General features: G+C 40.5%; 1 protein-coding gene across 6 annotated transcripts in view; it reads left to right on the top strand.

Annotated features, from left to right (window-relative positions):
- QTMAN (queuosine-tRNA mannosyltransferase) overlaps positions 1 to 22209 on the top strand; it is a 400061-nt gene that overhangs the window by 265869 nt on the left and 111983 nt on the right. For all 6 annotated transcript variants that reach the window (XM_089679026.1, XM_089679024.1, XM_089679027.1 and 3 more), the window contains one exon: positions 11618 to 11762. In XM_089679026.1, coding sequence (XP_089535152.1) covers positions 11618 to 11762 — 145 coding nt within the window. The remainder of the gene's footprint in view (positions 1 to 11617; positions 11763 to 22209) is intronic.

Raw genomic sequence — 22209 nt, 5'->3', positions numbered from 1 at the left:
GTGTTGATCAATGCAGGCTCAATGCAATGCCAAACAAAACAATTGTCTTCTAAGTGCCATGTTCACACCAAAACCTTGTATGCAGTACAGTGCATTGCATGAAAATACAGAAGACCTGCAGTATTAGTCCTCATGCACACTGGACTTTTTACACCTGTTTTTGGCTTTTGCGTATTTCTGCAGCCAGTAAACCCCCCAGCATGTTATCCTATGTGTCCATACACACATAGACTGTAATCAACGTTTTTTGGCTGGTAAAAAACCCCAGAACTAGTGGGTTTCTAGAGGAGTTTTTTAGCTGTAAAAATGCTCTAAAGCTGAAAAACACAGTGAATTGCAGAAAACTAGCTTTTTGGATTTTTTTTTTTACTAAAAAAACTCTAAAAAACGCAACCATGAAAAAATGCGGGCTAAACGCTAATACAAAAATGCTAAAAAAAGGCTGAAAAACTCATGTTTTTAATGTGACTTTACACAGCTAACGTTACCAGTGTTATTTTTTTTTTTTTTTTTATTTAAATATTTATTTATTTTCCATATAGAATAGACATTTCATCATTATTCTCATACACCAAAAACCATTTCCAAATCATTAATTACATTTCTTACTATCTTTATTCCCATTACCTCCCCTATCTGATTTCCCCGCCTCCCCAAATAAAACCTCCCTCCCCCCATATAAACCCACCCACTCTGCATTGTTCTATTACCTCTTTTCCCAACTAGAATATAGGATATATAAATACTTCCATCTTTCTCACATTGCTACTTCATATATTTCACCATAAATTCTTCCCATTTCTTCTTAGAGAATAACCCTATCTTGTCTTCTTGCATATAATACAATTTCTCCATCCTACATATTTGAGTTACCAGTGTTATTAAAACGCCCCGTGTGCATGGAGCCTTACACGGGTGAAAGCACCGTATGCAGTTGCAGTGTCATTTTGTGACAATCAATAAAGTTAAAAAGAAAAAAAAAAAGATACAGTGCTATCCTTTGTCACAGTGAATTGTACCACCCCACAGTGCCCCTATACAACGTACACCAGCTCACACGCGTTTTAGTACATAGGCTGGTATGAATGAGCTGTAATAGAGACTTAACAGTTGTAGTGCCCAGATTGTATCAGGAACATGTCAGTTTGTGCTGGTATGTATTACTGGAGGTTCAATAGGACTGTATTATAAGTATATGAATGAATGATTTTATTACAGTAGCACACCACCTTTGTCATTCCATCCCCAACTCTCCATACCTTTGTGTAGATCAGGGCTTGCCGTTTTCAGTACTAGTGTGCAAACATGATTGTGTAAATCACAGGATGAGCAGTCAGCCCCATCACAGGTCGGAGTGGCTGGGGAATGTGCCTGCTAATTACATTTCCTTCATAATTGCGGCTCTTAGATGGAAGATGATATCACTTCACTCAGTTAAAACATCTTACTTAAGTCTTCTTGGGCCTCTGTGACTTTTGGATATCTCCAAGTACTTAAAAGATGCGTGTTATTAATTATCTTTACATCTCCGATGGAGATCCTTCTTAATGTCTGTACCTGCCATTTCCTACTGTCAGCTGTGGCTTATTTAAAGGGAAATTATTCCGTGTTTTGGTTCGCTGTTATCAGTATAAGATTTACCTAAAAATCAGTTAAGATATGATTTGGTTTTAGATTTTCAGAATCGTATTTCATACATGGATTTTATAGATGTTCCTTCTAGTGGCTTTTTGGGTTGATTTACTAAAGGCAAAGAAACTGTGCACTTTGCAAAGTGCAGTTGCACTCTGCAAGAGCAATTGCTCCCGTGCTTAGTAAATGAGTAGAAACTCTGATGACTTCCATCATCCAATCATTTGCAAGCAAAATTGCTGTTTTTGTATGTGCCTTGCACCTGGTCGGATATGCTTTGCAAAGAGAAATTTTACCCCATTTACTAAGCTCTGGAGCAGCTGCACTTGCAGAGTGCACAGTCTGTCTTTAGTAAATCAACTCCAATGTGTGTCAGGCAGTGCAGATGTCATTCTTGCTAAATAGCTGCTGTGAGAACATAAGGTGAAGTGAGAAGTTCAGTCAAGACAAATGTCATCATTCCAATTACAATATCAGGTTATGTCCAGTGACTATACCAAAGAATTCTGGGAAATTTCCACAATCTGGTTCCCATGCTAACTGCACATATCAGTAATTTTACACGTCTGCAAGAAATTAATTCCGGACGTGTCAAAATATAAAGCAACTGTATGATGTTACAAACTCACCATCTTTTATTATTAAAAAGCAGTTCTGAAAGTGGTTGTAAACCTCAGACATGAAACATGAAAAAAGGATATCCCTTTATAGTGTGTACTTGTCTCAGTTAAAGTGGTAGTAAACTGGAAAAAAAAAACTTTCCCCTGCAAGGCAAAGTTATAATGTGCTAGTATGCAACAAAAACCCTCCGTCGCACTGTCACTGCTGATAGGACTTCCATCTTCACCCAGTCTTCATTCTGAATTCGCAGACTCTGGTCCTTTGAATGGCTAAACCACGATGACGTCATCCCCATGCATGCACGTGGGAGTCACTGTTTATGGCACATAGCTCTAAAGGAACGGCACAGGCCTGCCATTCCTTCAGAGCGCATGAGCCGGCTGCTACACAAGTAAATTTCTCCTAAACAGTGCACGTTTAGGAAATACTTACAGTATCTACAGGTAAGCCTTTTTATAGGCTTACCTGTAGGTAAAACATTAAAAATGAACTTTATTACCACTTTAAGAGCACCAAGTGTAATTTCTGTCTGCTGATTTCCTCTTTTATCAATATGAGTAACTTCTGAGATGTTTTCCTGACACAAAGAGAAACATGATGACAGGGGAGGGACCTCAAGCAGATTGACAGCCTCAGCTTTGTTCCTGTGAGCTGTGTGAAGGGGGGGTGTCTTTTCCCTCCAATCAGCTCTCAGAGCTTTCCTCACTGAGCTCTGCAAAGTGTAACTTCAGCTCTCTGCCCTATTTTGTGAACTCTTAAGACAATCTTTAAAAATTCAGGACTTTGAACAGATGTAGAAGGGGGGGCATGGCGACTACTCGTCCATATGGCCACCCTCTGCTAGAGCTCTGCTCTGCACAAGGGAGATATCCAAGATTGTACAGCCCGAGACCCACTGCTCATCTGCTGGCCCGACTCACCAACTTCCCCAGATCCTACTGTGCCTGTCGACATGGGGAAGCATCATCAAAACCCGCCACAGGTACACAAACTTTCCAATTTCTTTCCTAACCTGCATAGCAGACTTCAACTAAATGGCGGCTGGAGACATTCTTCACTGCTGCTGGCCGGACCTCTAGTGCCCAATGCAGCAGAATACACTGAAGCTGTACAAGGACACACTGACGATGCAGCTGCAAACACAGGGTCAATGTCCTCAGGCTCTGCCCCTACATCTCCCCCCTCTAAAAGCCGACTAAAATCCAGACCTCACAGGGAATCTGGAGAGGCTGATGACACTCTATCTAATGTGGAGAAGAGCGATCACACCCAGAGCCCCATACCCACTACATCTAATAGAGACCCCATAGCCCAGTTTCCGACCACTGGACAACCAATTTCTGATGTGACCTTAAAGGACACGCTAATGTCTCTGCGATCGTCCATATAATCTAACATGATATACAACAATGCAGAGCTGATATAGATGAGCTGGGTGACAGGGTACACCAAGTAGAATCTAAGATGAGTGAATACGCATCCTCTTTCAATGGTTTGGTAGATTTGCATACTTCACAGCAAAAAAACATTTCTAAACTGCTATCAAAAGAGGTGGATCTTGCAGACCGTTCCCGTCGGAACAATGTAAACATTTGTGGGGTCCCTGAATCCATTCAGACAAAACAACATTATGCCTGTAATTTATTTAAAGCGGTAGTTCCGTCTCTGTCTCCCACAGATCTTACTATTGATAGGATACACAGAGTACCCAAACCATTTTTTCTCCTAGCCGAGTTACCTCGAGATGTGGTGTTACGAATACATTTCTTTCACGTAAAAGAAAAAATGTTAGAAACATTTTGTCCTACAGATGCTCTCCCTGAACAAGTAGCAAAACTTCAAATTCTCCCCGATTTCTCCCAACACATCTTGCAACAGTGCAGAAATCTGGCAACCATTACGAAGGCATTGAGGAATCATAAAATCATCTATAGATGGAAATACCCGGCTAAACTTAACATTATGTACCAAAGCTCGAACCACATGATTAAATCCTTAAAGGACAGCCTAAAACTCCTGCGGATCTGGAATATTATTCCTCCTGCGCCTGAACGTGTTTTTGATAAGCAACGGCTTCCCCAGCCACATACACACATTCAATCTGATTGGCAAATTAAAGGTCAACGCAATACCTCCTCCAAGAAATCCTAAGGCTCACAGCAACTTATTTACTTACTCAGTTGATATAATCTCCCCTTGTGCCTGAGGTACATGTCATCGTACCTGGACCCCCATGATTATTGGCAGTATCCACTGCCCGGTCCATATTGGGCTGTTTTTCTTAAAGGCTTTACACTATAGGCCTCAACAGTTTGTATATTCTTGTTTCATAGTTACGGATGATTCTATTCAGTACTCTACGTTCACAATTATCCTTTTCTCTCACTCCTGCTGCCTCCACAAGTGCATTCTTGAAGTCACCGCAACGACCGGACTAATCACTCTGAGTCTCGTTTCACCCATGCCATGTCAGTACTGCACCTCTTGCATTTATCCCTATCATGCCAAGTTGAAGTACCCACACCCCTCAACTGTGGGTCTCAAAATCATATGGACCCACCATCATGGGACTTAAATTCCTTTCAGTAAATGCTAGAGGCCTCAGCCACCCGACTAAGCGATGCTCTTTATGGCTGGAAGCCATGCATCACAAAGCTGACATTTTAGCGGTACAAGAAACCCACTTTTATAAAGATGCATCTCCTGCCTGCTCTCATAAGAACTTTCCTCACATTTTTAGGGCTTCCATTCCAGTGAAAAAGAAAGGAGTTCTGATCACTATAAGAGAATCGGTCTCCTTTGAACTCAGGACCTCAATCATCGACCCTGAAGGATGGTATATTATTCTGACATGCTTTATTAATAATTTACCCTTTACTATAACAAATGTGTATGCTCCTAACTCTCACCAATCTAAATTTCTCTGGAAAATGTTAAAGAAGATTTCTCAGGTGCGAGTGTGGAAGCATTTTGATATGTGGAGATTTTAACACTATTGTTGATGGCAATTTGGATGCATCCTCTTTGGTTAGGAACCGCCCTCCCCTTCTACGCAACCTCCTTGCTAGAGGGGATCTCTATGATGTCTGGCGATGCCAACACGCAACTGAAAAAGCTTATACATACTATTCTCTTAGGCATAACTCATACTCCCATATCGACCTCTTCTTGGCACACAAAATGTTGCTGCAGAGGGTTTCCAACTCCTCGATCCATGATATCACCTGGTTAGACCATGCGCCTGTCACCATACAATTGGAGGAGGGAAACACCTTTGCAGCAACACACCTATGGAGAGGTAACGATGCGGTGATACAGGCACCAGAAGTACAACAAGAGGTTATCCAACACTTGGAAGAATATTTCCACTTTAATGACCCTCAAACAACAGGTCCCTTTATTAACTGGAACACCCATAAGGCTAATGTACAAGGTATACTTATAAACCTTAGCTCCAGATGAACAGATGTAGAAAAGTGAAGACTGCAGATGTCACTTCACTGAGTATACAGTATGTAAGAGTTTACAACCACTTTAAGTTCTCTTCCAGTGACTTTGTCTAGGTCTGCTCCAGGCAGAAGGAAGCATTTCCTTCTCCTCTCCCCAGGGCTCAGACTGCAGTATTGTACCTCTGCAGGAGGGACTGATCTGTGTTAGACATTTTTGAACACAGCCAGGAACTGTGCAGGTACCAGGATTTACATGATTTGTCATCTCTGCACCAGCTTCTGAGTCTAGGAAGCAGATGGTGACCCCTGGATGATTCCTGAATATAGGGCCCATCCCTGGTATAAAAGCAGAGTCAGGGAGAATACTGTGATCTCTGTCAGAGATAAAAAATACCTGGACGTGTTACACTTTACTTACCATTCCTGTAGTTATCATGAAAAAACATATCTGATGTTAGCTCTGCGTTAAGGAAAATAGCCTACAAGTCGAGTATTATGAAGTTGGGGATAACTTCTCCATCCATGAAAAGTTTATGGGCACTGTTAGATCAGGAGACGCAAATGCTGAGTCTGTGTGTTTTGCCTAGTGCAGTCGTCATCTTTGTCACCAGCTGTATTTTACAAAAACAGCTGTAATCGGCTGGGAAAACCTTACCAGGCAGTCAGTTCTTCTGCTGAGATTAGTTGGCCCAGTTGTGTCTACACAAGTAGAAAATAGTCCATAGATAAGGAATTGACTCTAGTCTAGTGGTAATTGGCCCATATCTATAGCCCATGTTGGTTCTTACACGTCAAGTAAAAGATTAAGCATAGATATCCAGCCATGGTCTAAGTGAACGTTTAACTGATTATTTAGGGAGGTAAATATGTCCAACAATTTTAAAGAGCTGGGAAAACCTTATCAGGCAACAAGTTCTTCCCCTGAGATTATTTGGCCAAGATGTTTTTACAGGAGTAGAGGACAAGCCATGAATAACAGATTGACTCCCAGTCTAGTGGTAATTGGCTGGATCAGCCACAAATCAACTCATGTCTGTATTATTATTATTACTACAGGTATTTAAATAGCACCAAAAATGTATGCATTCACATTGATTCCTGCCCTGCAGGACCTTATCGTACAAGATCCACAGTTAGTCATTACACATCAAAAGAGAGACTGAGCTTGAATATCTTACAGTTGTCTGACTTCTACTGCCTGGTGAACTGCTTACCCCAAAAAGTAAAAATGTCCAACAGTCATAATCAGCTGGGAGAAATTTATCAGGCAAGTAGTTCTTCCGCTGAGATCAGTTGGCCAAGATGTGTGTACTCAGGTAAAGAATAGCCTATAAATAAAGGACTGATTCACATTTTAGTGCTAATTGACTTAATCAACTGCCAATGATCTCATGTCTTTATTCCCAGTTAATTGTTACATGTCAAATGAAAGAATGAGCAAGCATGGATATCCCACCATCCTCTAACTTTTACTGTGTGCTTAACTGCCTACCCTGGCAGATAAAAATGTCTAAAAATTGTATTAATCTGGCAAAACCATTCTAGACAACCAGTTCTTTCACTGAGATCAGATGGCCAAGTTGTGTCTACATGGTTAGAATATAGCCATCGATAAGGGATTGACTCACAGTCTAGTGGTAATTGACCACATCAACCACCAATCATCTCATGTCTATAGCCCCTGTTGGTCGTTACATACCAAATGAAAGATTGACTATGGCTATCCAACCATTGTCTAACTTCTCCTGCCTGCTTACCCCAGCAGGTAAAAATGTCTGTCTTTTTTAAGATACCCCTCCATGGTATTGTTTAAACCTTTGCACATCTCGACACATATATTTCTTTGTTATTTCAGAACACTTTGTCGTTGTGTTCCCCCCTCCTCCTTCCCGGTGCCTGGAGTGTGAGCATCATGCACGGATCATTACTTTCCAAAGAAATTTCACTCCGCAATGCCATTTAATTTTTTCCAATGCAGTCCGTCATTAGGAATCTTAGCTGTCACCGCAATGCCATTTTTGGTGTGATGTGTTTGTTGCCTCATTTCTTTTAATTTTATCTCCATTAGCTTAATTCTTTTTTAATATTTTCATCTAACGAACTTTACAGTCCATTTTGTTTCAGTGTCTGCCGAGCGGGTTTTATGAAGCAGACAGTTGGCTTTTTCATTCAGGGGGAGGGTGGCGAGGCGGAGCCCTTTGCTTTTGTCAGCTTTTTTTGGCACCTTAGCATTTGGTTCTGCTTCTGTGCCTTGATTATAAAAGCAAACAACTCCGAGAAGTTCGTTAAAATAGGCAGAAGCTAATTAACCTGCGTTTCTGACGAGACACTGCTGACATCATATGTTGCATTATGCCGTATGAAGTCAAATCAGTGCCTTTTTTTTTTCTCCTTTGTGGGTTATTTTTATTAATTGTTTTTTTTTTTTCTGTACCACTATTTCATTCTAAATGGATATTTTAAAGGGAAACCTGCAGTTAGAGAAATGCAGAGGCTGCTACAGCAGACGGTCTTCTGAAAATGCTAGTTGCCTGGCTGTCTGTGGCCTCAGTACTTTCTGAGTCACTGACCTAGAACAAGCATTTGGATAGTAAGGTCAGAAGAAAAACATAGAGTATCGAAAACACGTGGAAATCTTTGAATCAGTCGAGCCAACTAGCATTTTCTAAAGGAAATAAAAGAAAGATAGCCTACGTAATTTCTTAGGTGCCCTTTAATGCATTTATGTATATAGAGTACCTACATCTCCATGCAAGCATTTAGCACATAACTGAAACACTAATAGAGGATCTGATATTCCTGCTATAGGATTTGGTGGTGGGAGTTCTCTAAGCTTGCAGTTTTGTAGACTGCATGTTAGTGTTCTATCTCCTGCTCAAGATCCTAACCACACACCATGACCTCCACCTTAAGTCCCTCCCTCTCCCGCCAGATTCCAGAACATACACTCACATTGCAAGCCTGATTTTAGCTTTCCTTTGGTGTGTAACAGTGGTTGGAATGGCTATTCTGCATTCTCCATTTTACGGGCTATAAAAGGCAGAGGATCAGCATGATAGAGAGGGGACGGCTCTGTAGACTTGGGGGGGATTTACTAAAACTGCTTCACACATACTCTGGTACAACTGTGCATAGTAACCAATCAGCTTCTAATTTCAGCTTGTCCAATTAAGATTTGACAAGAAAACCTGGAAGCTGATTAGTTACTATGCACAGCTGCACCAAATTCTTTGTGCATCAGTTTTAGTAAATCCCCTCCTCTATGTCGGTGTCCAGAGTCTTTCCTGCAGTAATTATGACCATACCAGTAATATGTAGTCTGATCTCTTCCAAAGCCTTCTGAATACCCCCACCCCATTAGCTTTTAGTACAGGCTCTTCTATTGAAAGCCGTATACACTGCAGGATTGATTTACTAAAGCTGAAGTACTGAGAATCTGGTGCAGCCATGCATGGTAGCCAATCAGCTTCTAAATTCAGCTTGTTCATATAAGCTTTGGCAATAAAACTTGGAAGCTGACTGGTTTCTATGCAGAGCTGCACCAGATTTTGCACTATGCAGTTTTAGTAAATAACCCACTTTAAGTTGGTGTGTGCCAGTTCAGTACAGCAGATGTCATATACTTACATTACTAGAGTTGAGATTTAATTTCATGCCCTTTTAGGAATACATAGATGCATTTATCCAAACCTCATTAAGGGCAAACCAACAGGTTTACTTTAACCTGTCGCCCAGATGCATCAGCATTTTCTTCCCAGAGCCAACTAAAAAAAAAAATCATATTCAATACATCTCTGCAATACATGCACATTTTCCCGTGTTTTATTGCATTAGCAATGTTACACATACAACAAAATGCCTGTTGATCCATCAGAAATCCAGCATGCTCCAAACTTCCTGTGTGAGCTCCAAACTCCCTGTCTGATCTTCCAAGCAGACTTGTTAGCCCTGCCTGATGGACTAGGAATTCACCTGTTCTCTGACACCCCCATCCCATCCCACTCTAAATGCAAACATCCTTTTATCTCCTAGATAAAGGATTCTGCTGCCTTGAGTCCCGAGAGTCCTCCCACACACTGCATGTATGGAAAAAGCTCTTGGGGAATGTAGTCCTGGGAGAGTGCCTATTTCAGTAGCAAATGACCTCATAGCAGCTGCCCCTGCAAGAGTTTTACAAGCCTGGTGATGGTATCACAAGGAGTAATAAAAGATGTTTTTCTTCTTGATACAGGAACAAAGTAAAATAAAAAAATAATGCTGAGATTAATATGTTAACTAGAAAATCTACAATTTCTGGGGAAATTGTGTAAAGTGTTCTTGCAAGTAACCCTTACCAAATGATTCATGAAATGTAAGCACTGCACATTGCAAGCCTGACAGAGGGAGAAATGGATTTCAGCTTGTATTTTGGAGCTCACAGTCCAGCCTGTGTGACTCATCTGACTCTTGAGTGACCTTTGGTTGCTATAGCAACTCACTCAGTCAGGAATGTCAGCAGCTCTGCTCTAAACACGCTGTTTAAACTTGCCAACTTCAGTGGCGATTGCCATCTTCAAACGCTTGTAGTTTTAAAAGTATAAATGCTACAGCAAAGAGCCTTATATTGTGATAATCACAAGAAGCAGGTCTAACTTTTGATGTATAGTATGTCTCTGAAAGACAAAAAAAATAAAGGCACAGTCACATTTTAAAAACGTCCCTTAAAATTTCAGGTGTCTAGAGTGGATTTTCAATGAAAGTCAATGGGAGGGGTGAGTTGCAAACAAATGTTCATATTCTGAAAACTATCAGGAGTATGTCCTAGCCGTGAACATTTTTAGTGACAGCAGGGTTAGCTGAATGTTTTGATATAAGATATGTGTAGGTGGGCTTGAAAATGACAGAGTGATGGCAGTTTACAAATCATGTTCTGATTTTTCCTTTGCACACTCTAGCTGTGCTCTGCTGCCACTCTACATGCACCATTCATTCCTATGGGAAAATTTCGCCACAAAAACGATATTTCTTGAACGATTTGGCGAAACGTTCCACAAAGTAATAGCAATCCGATCGGGAACAATCCGCACGTTTTGATATATTACTTGTCTTTGTAGTGTAAAAACTGTGGGAGGAGTTAGCGTGGCAAATTTGGCTATAATAAGAATAAGAATATACTTGTGAGATAACAATAAGTGTTCCTGCTATGCAAGAACACTTAATGATATTTTAGAGAAAGGTAAAGGAGGTTTGTGGTAAATTTTGGTCATGCATGGACGTATACTCTGTTTATCTGATTTTGATGATTAAAAGGGCACCCCGCCAAGTACCGATATTTTTATTATAAACACCCAATTACTTATATACGTTAGGTGTTCCAGTGTTGAATTCTCCCTGCTGGAGGTCCTGGATCTGTTCTGCCTTCAGCCATAGCCTTTCCGTTTTCAGTATAGTAATCATAAATCTAAACCTGCCCATAGATGGATCGAAATTCAGCCAATTCAACAGAGACTGGATGAATTTTGATCAATCTGTGTATGTTACTGCTTGACAGAAGCCGATTTAATGGTCAACTTCTGTTGAATGTGAATGTTGGATAACTCGACTGCAGCCGCTGATCAGTGTATTCTGTCAGCGGAGGAGTCCTGCTTTCAGAATAGAATGGCACAGGATTCCTCCATCCACCTAAAGTGCAGATGGGAGAATCTGTTTTTTTTTCTATCAGTCAGCTGGCTGATCGAAAAAAAAGAAAAAATGAGGCATGTATGGCCAGCCAAACAGGGAGAGAGAGCCCTCTTTCCATCGGGGAAGTTGGGAACCCAGTGATCTACCTGGAGTATATATGGATGTTGGGTAATTCAACTTGCAGTATCTGTCCAAATTTTTTTTTTTTCAGAGATTTTCTTGGCTGAAGGTCCTTCTTTATTCTTAATTTGCAGAGATCTTTTCCGAAGCAAGAACACTTTTGGGGTCTGCAGTTTTACATTGGGGTTTTCTACCCAGCAAGGACAACTACTTTCAAGTACTCTGTGAGGCTGATGTCGTCATTTCAACAGCTAAGCATGAATTCTTTGGTGTGGCGATGTAAGTTTTCTTTATTTCTCTTTTTTCATCTGTCGTTGTGTAGTAGGAAGTTACTAATGCTTTCCATTTTAAACATAGTATGTAAGGACAGGGCCATGGTGACTGATGTAACAGTCATGCTGATTCAGAGGGAAGAGTGTTGATTCACTGGTTTTGGAATTGCTTGTGGGGTCACATTGACCTGTTCTACATCCCATGCCTTGCAGAAGATGCCTTCCTAAAGAGAGCCATGTCTTTGCTGGGCTTTTGTAAGAATCGGAATGTTCAATCCAAATCCAAACTTATTATAATTGTTCAGGCTTACATATGAAATATGTATTTTTTCCCCTTATTCAGCTTTGCATACTTTGTCTAAGCCTGATATCTGAAGCCTGACAGTTACTGCCCTCATGTCTCATGCTGTCTTACAGCTAAAAGTGTCCCAGCCTTAGTAATTTCATTGACCAAAGGAGCACTTACAGTAGACTTTGAGATGGTAGGTGGGTAGGGATTGACACCAGAAACCAACTTTACGTTCATAGTCAAGGAAGTGGAGGCCAAACTAAACTGAAAGTCATTTCAGGTTGCACCGACAGTGATGGCAATTTCAGATTTTACAGTCAGCTAAGAGGGGTTTCCACTCACTTTGAAAGATTTCCTTTAATTTCCTGTTGTGTCTGGCACAGGAAGTGAATGGAAATTTCCCCAGTGGAGAATTTAACCATTACCTACACTACTACATAAAAAAAAACATAGGCTATACATGTACTATAACCACTTTCTGACTGACATATGTATTAAAATATCCTGTTAGCAAGTGGTTATACCAGGATCATGACTGCAGCTGCAGCCATGATCCTGGTACTGTTTTTTCAGATGGGAATCAACCTTCTTGTAAAAGTGATCCCTTTTAGAATGCTATTACAGAAAGGAAAGCAGCTAACCGAGCACAATCTGTACTCAGTTAGCTGCTATGGAGGGAAGAGGATGTATTCATAAAGTGTACCTGTCACCTACCCAAAACTATCACAAGGGAATTTGTTTGCCTCCTTATGAGAACAGTAAGGCCTCATGTACACTGCTGCTTCTAAACGTAAGTTTAGGAGCTTTTGTGTTTTTTTGCCAAAGCCCCTGAACTCAACTCAATAAAGCCTATGTGCCCATGTACACATAGGATTTTACCAGAGTTTGGGAGCAGTTAAACTTTCCTCTTCTGAATGCAGAATAATCGCGTTCAGGAGAGGAACGTTTTGTCCAAAGAACGCTAAGCGTGTCTAAATGCGGCTAAATTCTAGCCCTGTCTAGTGCTTGGGTGTCTATCGATGTCAATGGAAAATACTCTGGCCAATCAAATGAATAAACGTCCAAGTACTAAACACGGTACCGCGTTTACACATGTTTTTGCCACATTTAGCATTTTTCTGCTGCCAGGAGAGTATAACGACTAGGCGAGTTCATTTGTACATGAGGCCTAAAGTTAAATAAGAAAAAAAAAATTAAAGTGTAAAAAAAAAAATGGAAACAAAATAAATAAAAATAATAATACAAAAAAAAATTAAAAGTACCGCTGTCCCTCATGTATGCATGCAAATACAAATGCAGGGTTAGGTCCAGCATGCATATGTAAACATATGATTGCACCACACATCGCTGCAGAACTGATAACTCTGAACTGATATCCTGTAAAGGCTTTTAAAGCCTCACCTATGGACTTTACCATGGATCTCTCCTTCTCTTCGAACCACTATAGAATACTTTCCAGATATCATGAAGCAAACACTTTCTTTGTGGACCAGACTGTTACAAATCTGAGGATTTCACAATATTTTGGCCCTGTGACACCCCTTTTGGTAACCCAGTTTACCACCTGCTTCCTAGTATCTTTGGTACTTGGAATAAAAGAGATTACTGCACATTATCCCAAGTCTTACAAGCTGACTCCTGTGTTAATTCTGGTGCCTCCAAAATGAGACTGCCAAAGGACTCCTGGTTTCATAGACAACAACTTATCTCATTCATTCATTTTATTGCAAATATACACTATATTACCAAAAGTATTGAGACGCCTGCCTTTACATCCACTAGACTTTACACTTGGAACAATGCAATCAGGCAAGTACCATTCTCCTGGCAACCGCCAAACCCAGACATGTCAGTCGGATTGCCAGACAGAGAAGCATGATTCGTCACTCTACAGCAGGCATGTCCAAAGTCCGGCCCGTGGGCCATTTACGGCCCGGGGGTCGGTTTAATACGGCCCTCCAACAGCCCTCCCTGCTCTGTGTAATGTGGCCCTCCCACGGCCCTCCCTTCTATGGCAGACAGTCTTCTGCTTGAGAGCAGAGGGCAGTGCGCATGCCTGACTGCGGCACGTTCTCCCTGGTCTGTGTAAATGCGGCTGTCGCACGGCCCTCCCTTCTGTGGCAGACAGCCTTCTGCTTGAGAGCAGTGCGCATGCGTGACTGCGCCACGCTGGGAGCGACAGAGGGCGGTGACGTCAGGGCCGGGCTTCCAGCGTGAAGTGTGTTTCTCTTCCCCTCTCGGCTGCCAAGCAGAGACTTCAGCTCCAGCTACCTTTTTCACCCTTCACATTAGTGCAGGTAAGTTTTTTTAAAATTTATTTTCAATACATTGTGAAAACTCAGCTGTCAGTTGATCTTAATGTTATGAAATGAAAAGGATATCGTTTGCAATTAACTTGGCATAAAATAATTTATTTGCATTTAATTGTAATGGTTCAAAAAATGTTCGGCCCTCCACCATGTTCACTTCATCCAATCTGGCCCTCTTTGAAAAAAGTTTGGACACCCCTGCTCTAGAGAACACATCTCCACTGCTCTAGAGTCCAGTGGTGGCGTGCTTTACACCACTGCATTTGATGCGTTGCATTGTACTTGGTGATGTAAGGCTTGGATGCAGCTGCCCAGCCATGGAAACTCATTCCTGGAGGCTCTTTACACACTGTTGTTGTTGTGCAAATCTGAAGGCCACAAGAAGTTTGGAGGTATTTAACTATTGGCTGTGCAGACAGTTGGCGACTTGTGAGCACTCTGCACTTCGGCATGTGTTGACCCCGCTCTGTCATTTTACGTGGCCTACCACTTCGTGACTGAGTTGCTGTTGTTCCCAGTTGCTTCCATTTTGTTATAATACCACTAACAGTTGACCGTGAAATATTTAGTAGCAAGGAAATTTCAACGCACTTGAATTCACTGAGCTTTTGAAAGCAACCCATCCTTTCACAAATGTTTGTAGAAGCAGTCTGCATGCCTAGGTGCTTGATTTTATACACCTGTGGCCATGGAGGTGGTTGGAACACCTGAATCCAATGATTTGGAGGGGTGTCCCAATACTTTTGGCAAGTATCTGCACTTTAGTCTCTTCCAACAGCTTTTACGTTGATGTCTACTTTTACGGAATACTCCTCCATCTCATGCAGTATCTCAAGTATACTCAGTTCTTTCCTCTTTGGTCCACCCAGGGCTACTTAATTATATATCTGTATGGAAGAATGAACTCCAACCTGCTATTCCTCCTCAGGAGTAGGAAAAATGCTTTATACTAACCCATAAGCTATCAATAGCCACCAAAGTTCAGGAGAAGAGATTTAAATTGATTACTGGATGGTACAGATGTCTTAATCACCCTAATCACATGTATCCAACCGTCTCTGATGTCTGCTGGAGATGTCATAAGTTGAAAGGCACCCCGATACATATATGATGGCAGTGCCAACCGATTAAAGCATTTTGGAAAAACATATTTGATATACAGTACATCATAAGTTTATGACAGTACAAATTCACAACTCACCAAAGGTAGCATTACTATCTGTACTACCAAGCTCCCTTAAAACAGTAAAGAAAGATATCCGTCATCATTTAGTCTCAGAAGAGAGAGCAGTGATTCCTTGCCACTGGAAGTCAAGAACTGTCCCATCTTTAGAAGAATGGATAATAGAACTAGATTCTATTAGGGTTTAAAAAAATGCTGTCAAAGAAAATTGCAGATTGGAACAGTATAGAAACACCTGGAATACATGGTCAATGTTCAGAACATCTCAGGCTTTTAACGAATGGATTTCTGGCAATCCCCCATTTTAAGTGAGTCTATAGGAACACATGCCTGACTTTCTCTTTTTTTTTTGTTTTCTCCTTTCTTAGCATGTTTGGTATCTATTTACTTAATGCAACATCATATTTTGTATTTCACCAAAAATTCTGTATTTTTCTGTGCACTTAAATTAATTTCAAGTGTAGTTTCTCCTGAAAATTTGAGTTTTATAAATGGCTGTGCATATATTTTGTGAATTAAAAGTTGCAACAGCCTCAGTTTTGTTCTCTGGGGCCTCTGCTTTCAAAAAAATATATAATGTTTGGGGGTTCTAGCAAGAAATTCTGATCTTAACATAAATGTGAAAAATTTCAAAATTTCAAAATGCATCGGGAAGTTCTTTGTGTGCTATTTTGCAGTATTATTGCAAACAACATTGTATGTGTTGTATTCTTCTGTGATCTCTATTTAAATTTTTTTTTATTTCGTATCATTGGCCTTGCTTAACATTTGTTGGTCTCTAGCTATGTACGTCTTTCATATTACTGCTGGCATTTTTGTTTAATTTTTCAATAAATATAAACAGGAGTATCTTATTTTTATTTAGTTGAAGGCTGTGAAGTAAATAGATCCAGCCGTGATTACTGGCTGCCAGTGGTGGCGGCTGTGGCTTAAACATACATTAATATTTGAATTATTGCTGCTCTCTGTGTACATGTTCGCAAAGCATTAACAGCTGTACCTCCCAAATGAAATATTTGTGGAATCCATGTTAATGACAAACACTAGAGGGATATGTATGAATGAACAAAAAAAGCTATGACCTGTATGTTTTTTTTTACTTTTTATGAAATATACAACAATTATTTTATATACAAAAGATTCTGTACAGAATAGCTAAAACTAATATTTGCATCCACATTTTGGTTGCTGATAGTAATATCTCTCAAAGTTTAAAAACAGATACTACATAAAAGGTGCCTAGAAAAAAATAATTATAATGAAATGCGTAGCGCACAAGTAGTGACATTATCATGAATGTCTGTGCTTTAATGAGGATTGTGAAAGCATTCACCTCTTGAATGTACTTTTGCGAATACAAAACTCATCTCCAGGGAACAAAAAATTCTCTCTCCGCCCTCCTGGTACCTAATCCATAATTTTTTTTTTTTTTTTAAATTTACCTTAAAGCCCCAGTTAGATAAAACTCTGGTCTCATGGCATGCAGGCTCACAAGTCTTCTGGTCTGTAGTACCCACAGTGCTTCCTGGTGACAGATGTCAGAAGAGTCAGTCATTTATTTATTTTTATTACAGGTACTTATATAACACTGTCAATTTACGCAGCGCTTTACATATATATTGTACATTCACATCAGTCCCTAACCTTCAAGGGGCGTACAATCTAAGGTCCCCAATTCACATTCATACATACACATACTAGGGCCAATTTAGACAGGATCCAGTTAACCTACCAGCATGTCTTTGGAGTGTGGGAGGAAACCGGAGTACCCGGAGGAAACCCACGCAGGCACAGGAAGAACATGCAAACTCCAGGCAGGAGGTGTCGTGACTGGGATTTGAACCAACGACCCTAGTACTGCCAGGTGGAAGTGCTAACCATTTAGCCACTGTGCTGCACTGTCATCAGCTCCTCACTGGAGTCCTCGAGGGGTCATAGATTTTTCCTATGTGACATAATGACCAGGGTCAGGCTGAATATCATTTAACTGGGCAGCAAAGAATAAAGTGAGAAACTTTCACTGGTTGCCCCTACTGTGGGAATTTGTTCTTATTCAGCCAAAAAAGCATTTGTGAGGTGAGGTGAGCTCTTGTGGGTGAATTGCATGACAGTGTATTATTCAAAACCCTGCACTGGGCGTGAGGATGCTGAGGGATAGTCCAACACTAGATTGTGGGGGAGTGCCACCTGCCAAAACAGCAGAGGATCAGGTGGGTAAAAACTTTTTTTCCTCTTCCCTAAACAAAATGAGTATTAACTATTTTTATTTGAGAAGAGTCAGACGGGGCTTTAAAAAAAGTTTGTGTATGTGGTGGGAAAAGGGTGTTTATTTTTTTTTTAAAGAGATGTCCTTGAGTTTCTCCACACCAAACTCATCAAAACATCATACGAGAACAGAAAAGGGCCTTCTTTTGTGTCATATCTGTTCATACTGGTGAGAGATGTCTACATATTGTGAGGATCTATAAGAATCTGCTGAAAGAGTTTGTTTTGGATGTTTTAAGCTTGTGACCTTCTTTATTATCCCGAAGGGGTTGGTGCTGGATTATACACTGAGATGGAGGAAACACTTGTGAGATCATATGATGTTTTTACACTCAACTTTATGGGCAGCACAGTGGCTAAAAGGCACTTCCGCCTGGCAGTACTAGGTTCATTGGTTCGAATCCAAACCATGGCACCACCTGCATGGAGCTTTCATTTTCTCCCTGTGCCTGAGTGGGTTTCCTCCGGGTACTCCGGTTTCCTCCCACATTCCAAAGACATGCTGGTAAGTTAATTGGCTCCTGTCTAAATTGGCCCTAGTATATGTATGTATGAATGTGAGTTAGGGACCTTAGATTGTACGCCCCTTGAGGATTAGGGACTGATGTGAATGTACAATATATATGTGAAGCACTGCATAAAATTGACAGTGCTATATATTTACTTGAAATAAACAAATAAATAAACTTAAAGACTATTCTGACACACGGGTGGAATTACTAAAGGAAAGCAGACTGTGCACCTTGAAAATGGAGTTACACTTATTTTCCCTAGAGCTTAGTTAATTTGGTAAGGCTCTGATGATTTCCATCATCCAATCATGTGCAAGCAAAACTGCAGTTTTTTTCTCTTTGCATCTGATTGTATATTCTTTACAAAGTGATGCTTTACCACATTTATATTTGCAACTGCACTTGCAAAATGCACAGTGTGCCTTTGGTAAATCCACACCACAGAGTTGTATAGTCAAATGCAATGTATGTAAATCAATCAGCAAGTGAAAGTTTATTTACTACCCAGCTGAATGGTCTTCAGTCCACCTCTGGTCATGACATCACATTGTACATGCAAGAATTTACAAGCCAATTTAAATACTAATTCACAAAAAAAGGTTTGGTATTCACTGATTGATGTATTCGAATATTGTTATGTAATTGGGAGAGATTAGGGTTTTGCAAAGCACTGCACTTACATTTGTATAAGCTACAAACAACTTTTCTTTTCTTTTTCTTAAAACAAAAATCCACCAAAATCAAAAGACCTATTTTTTAAAAGTAAAATTATGTGAAAATGTCAAATGTAAAGCAATCCAGGCAGAATAAAATACACAAATTAATGAAGCTCTGTATTCAGTAATAAATCATTTATTAATCTATTTTTTAAATGCAAGCAGTGCAAGTATCTGAATTTGTCTTGATATCGGCCTTGCAATCCCTGTGCAGAAGATTTCAGACTGCGAGTGGGAGAAGTGTGCTGCATGCAAATGTGGGCACAAGAAACCTGCTTTCTGACAGATGGAAACAAATGTATTAAAAAAATTGCATTTTGGTAACTTTTCACTTACCGGTTTGAACTAAACGTTTTCGCTTTTTTTTTTTTTTTTTTTACATACTGTGTTTCTAGCATTGTACTTTTTTCTCTGTGCACAAAAAGAGAGAAGCATTGTGCTATGTGTAAGCTGGAGAACATTGTTTAAAACCAACTTCCATATAATCACCATTATTTGGCTGTCATGGTGATCAAATGGTCATGAGCCACAAAGTTTGTCACTGCACTTATTTATTTTTTATTAATTACAGGTACTTAGATAGCACTGTCAAATAAATTACATTTATGTTTTACATTCACATCATTCTTTGCCCTCAAGGAACTTAGAATCAAAGGTCCCTAACTAGCATTCAAATGTGCACATACTAGGGCCAATTTAGATAGGAGCCAGTTAACCTACCAGCATGCCTTTGGAGTGTGAAAGGAAACTGGAGTACCTGGAGGAAACCAACGCAGGCACAGGGAGAACATGCCATGTACAGGTAGTGCCATGGTTGATGTTTTAACCAATGACTAGTGCTGCTAGGCAGATGTGCCAACCACTTAGTCAATGTGCTGCACGTTTTCATCTGTCTTTTTTTTTTTACCCACTGGATTGTAGGGTGTTGTTTTCCTGCCTACCCTGAAGTTTAGGGAGAGGATGAGTGGCCCCCAGGTTCCGTCTTCCCCTGCCTGAGTGTTTGTCTTCAGGTGAACCCCCTAAACCTAGTACTCAGTGGTTGGCTTTGGCTAGCCATGAGAAGAGGGGTCCACCAAGCCGTTTCTCTAAGTGGACCAGAGTGCCTTGCCACATTAGGAGTCTTGTGTACTAGGGGCTAGGGAGGTCCTTCCACCTTGGGAGGGAACCAGTTGCATACCCTATCCAATTTTTTGCGCATGTTCATTTATTTATTTATTTATATTTGTGCACCACACTGCATGCAGGGGAAAAAAGGAAAAACATTTGTTGGTTCCTGTATATTAGTCTGCTATCTGCACTTGTCAGTGAGGGGTGCGTGTGTGGAAGGTATATTAATGCTCTCTTAGCACAGGGAACCGAGTCTGATTTTTTTCACCAAGTGGTTTAGCTTCAAAGTGCATTGCAGGAACATAGCCTACCCACCTTGGGCTGCTGCTTTTCATCTTTGCATGTATAACATGCAAGCAGACTACCCTTTAGTAAAATTTCTCTTCATTGTTCTAAAAATGTGCTGTCCATGTATTCTTCCACCCACTGCAGACTATACATTACAGGAATGTATTCCTGATTATGTGACATAATGAGGCTTTTTGGGCTTATTCAGTATGGCATTGTAGAGAGCAATGATGGCATACATATGTAGGCCTCCACAGCCAGCCATTTCCTGATTGGATATTATAATTACAGTATATGTACAGTGAACATTGTTCTGTATAGAGCTAGGCTGAGTATGTATGTGCTGCATGTTTTTCTGTATCACTAATTTCAGTTATTCTTGATTGGTCAGAATTACAAATAATTATATAACAACACTACCTAAAAACAACTAACATGTACAGATTTCAAGCCTTTGATTAATTAAAAAACTGGAAAAAAAAAAAATCGGTTTTAATTGTACAAGTCGCACTTTTACAGAGACCAGGTACTGGGTCTCCTACCAGTTGTGGGCAGATGGACCTACACTACTGCATTTTACGATGGCTCATTTACCCGGCATTTTGAAATCTTTAATGGGCACAGCTGGCAGCAGAGCGCAGGTTTGATACGAACAGTTTAGACGTCTTTAGATGTAGCAGATGGAAAATTTTACACAAATAAAGTAGGAGAAAGTGTGCAATTAGTTTCTTTTTCTTTATCTGCAGTTCCCGCTGCATCCTGGATTTTAGCTGAGAACATCACCGTAGTGGGTGGCCTCTCGCCATTCCTTTTTGCCACCTATCTAAACTTTCTGCTAGATACCTTCCTTACATGAAAAGTTTTTTTTGTTTATGCAGAACAATCTTAACAGGGGCAGGATGCCAATGGAGTGGAACAGTTTCTGGCAAAACATTACGTTGCTCTTTTGCTTATGCTTAAGCAGACTTTGTAAGGTCCACTCATCTTATGGTCCCCCATGTAAAACACACACTTAAAAGAAAATAAAAAAAGTAGTAAAATTTACTTCCCTTCAGCTTCAGGCAAGGGTGATGTTACTGGGCCATTTCTTGGTATCATGAGATTGCTGAGGGTGAGTGCCTTTTTTGATTTATAAAGCTCATTCATATTTTCCCTATCACCATCCTTGTCTTAAAATTTAACCCAAACTGTCCTCTCCACTTCTTTTAAGACTTCCTGCTCTCTAGCTCCCATGTCACCTCATCTCATGCTCACCTTCAGAACTTCATTCAAGCCTCTCCCATTTATTGGAACTCCCTACCCCAATTTGGCCAGTTATCTCGAACTCAACTCTTCAGGGGAGACTATTCTGCCTCTACTTAAAGTGTATGTTAAACCAACACTTTTATATTTCTGATATGTCTGTGTTGCCATGTACTTGTATGAAAAAAGTATCCTGTTCTCTTTTTACCTGGTGATCCTGTTAGTTCCCCTGCTTTCCAATTTCAAACTCACCATGCCAAGGCATGGAGGAACATCCATCCCAGTGTGATCTGCTTGCTTCTTTGCATTCTACTTGGGAGATACAGGATAAAGTGGACATGTACATCGGGCCTGTACTCCCATGGTCAGACATCTGCTGACATGCACCTCTTCACAGCTCTTCACTAGGAGGATCAGTGTATTGCTGTTTCCCTGCCTCCTGCTGACGCATCCTCTTGCATAGCTCATCACAGTGTATTTACTCTGTATTTTATACAAGATTATGCCTCTGCTCTGGTTGGACTGTTGCTGCCACCCCCCCCC

Source organism: Staurois parvus, unplaced genomic scaffold (genome assembly GCF_062004578.1).
Source record: "Staurois parvus isolate SC_StPar_1 unplaced genomic scaffold, SC_StPar_1.0 ptg000216l, whole genome shotgun sequence".
Lineage (NCBI taxonomy): Eukaryota > Metazoa > Chordata > Amphibia > Anura > Ranidae > Staurois > Staurois parvus.
Note: the sequence above shows the minus strand (reverse complement) of the source record. Positions and strands in the feature narration are given on the sequence as shown.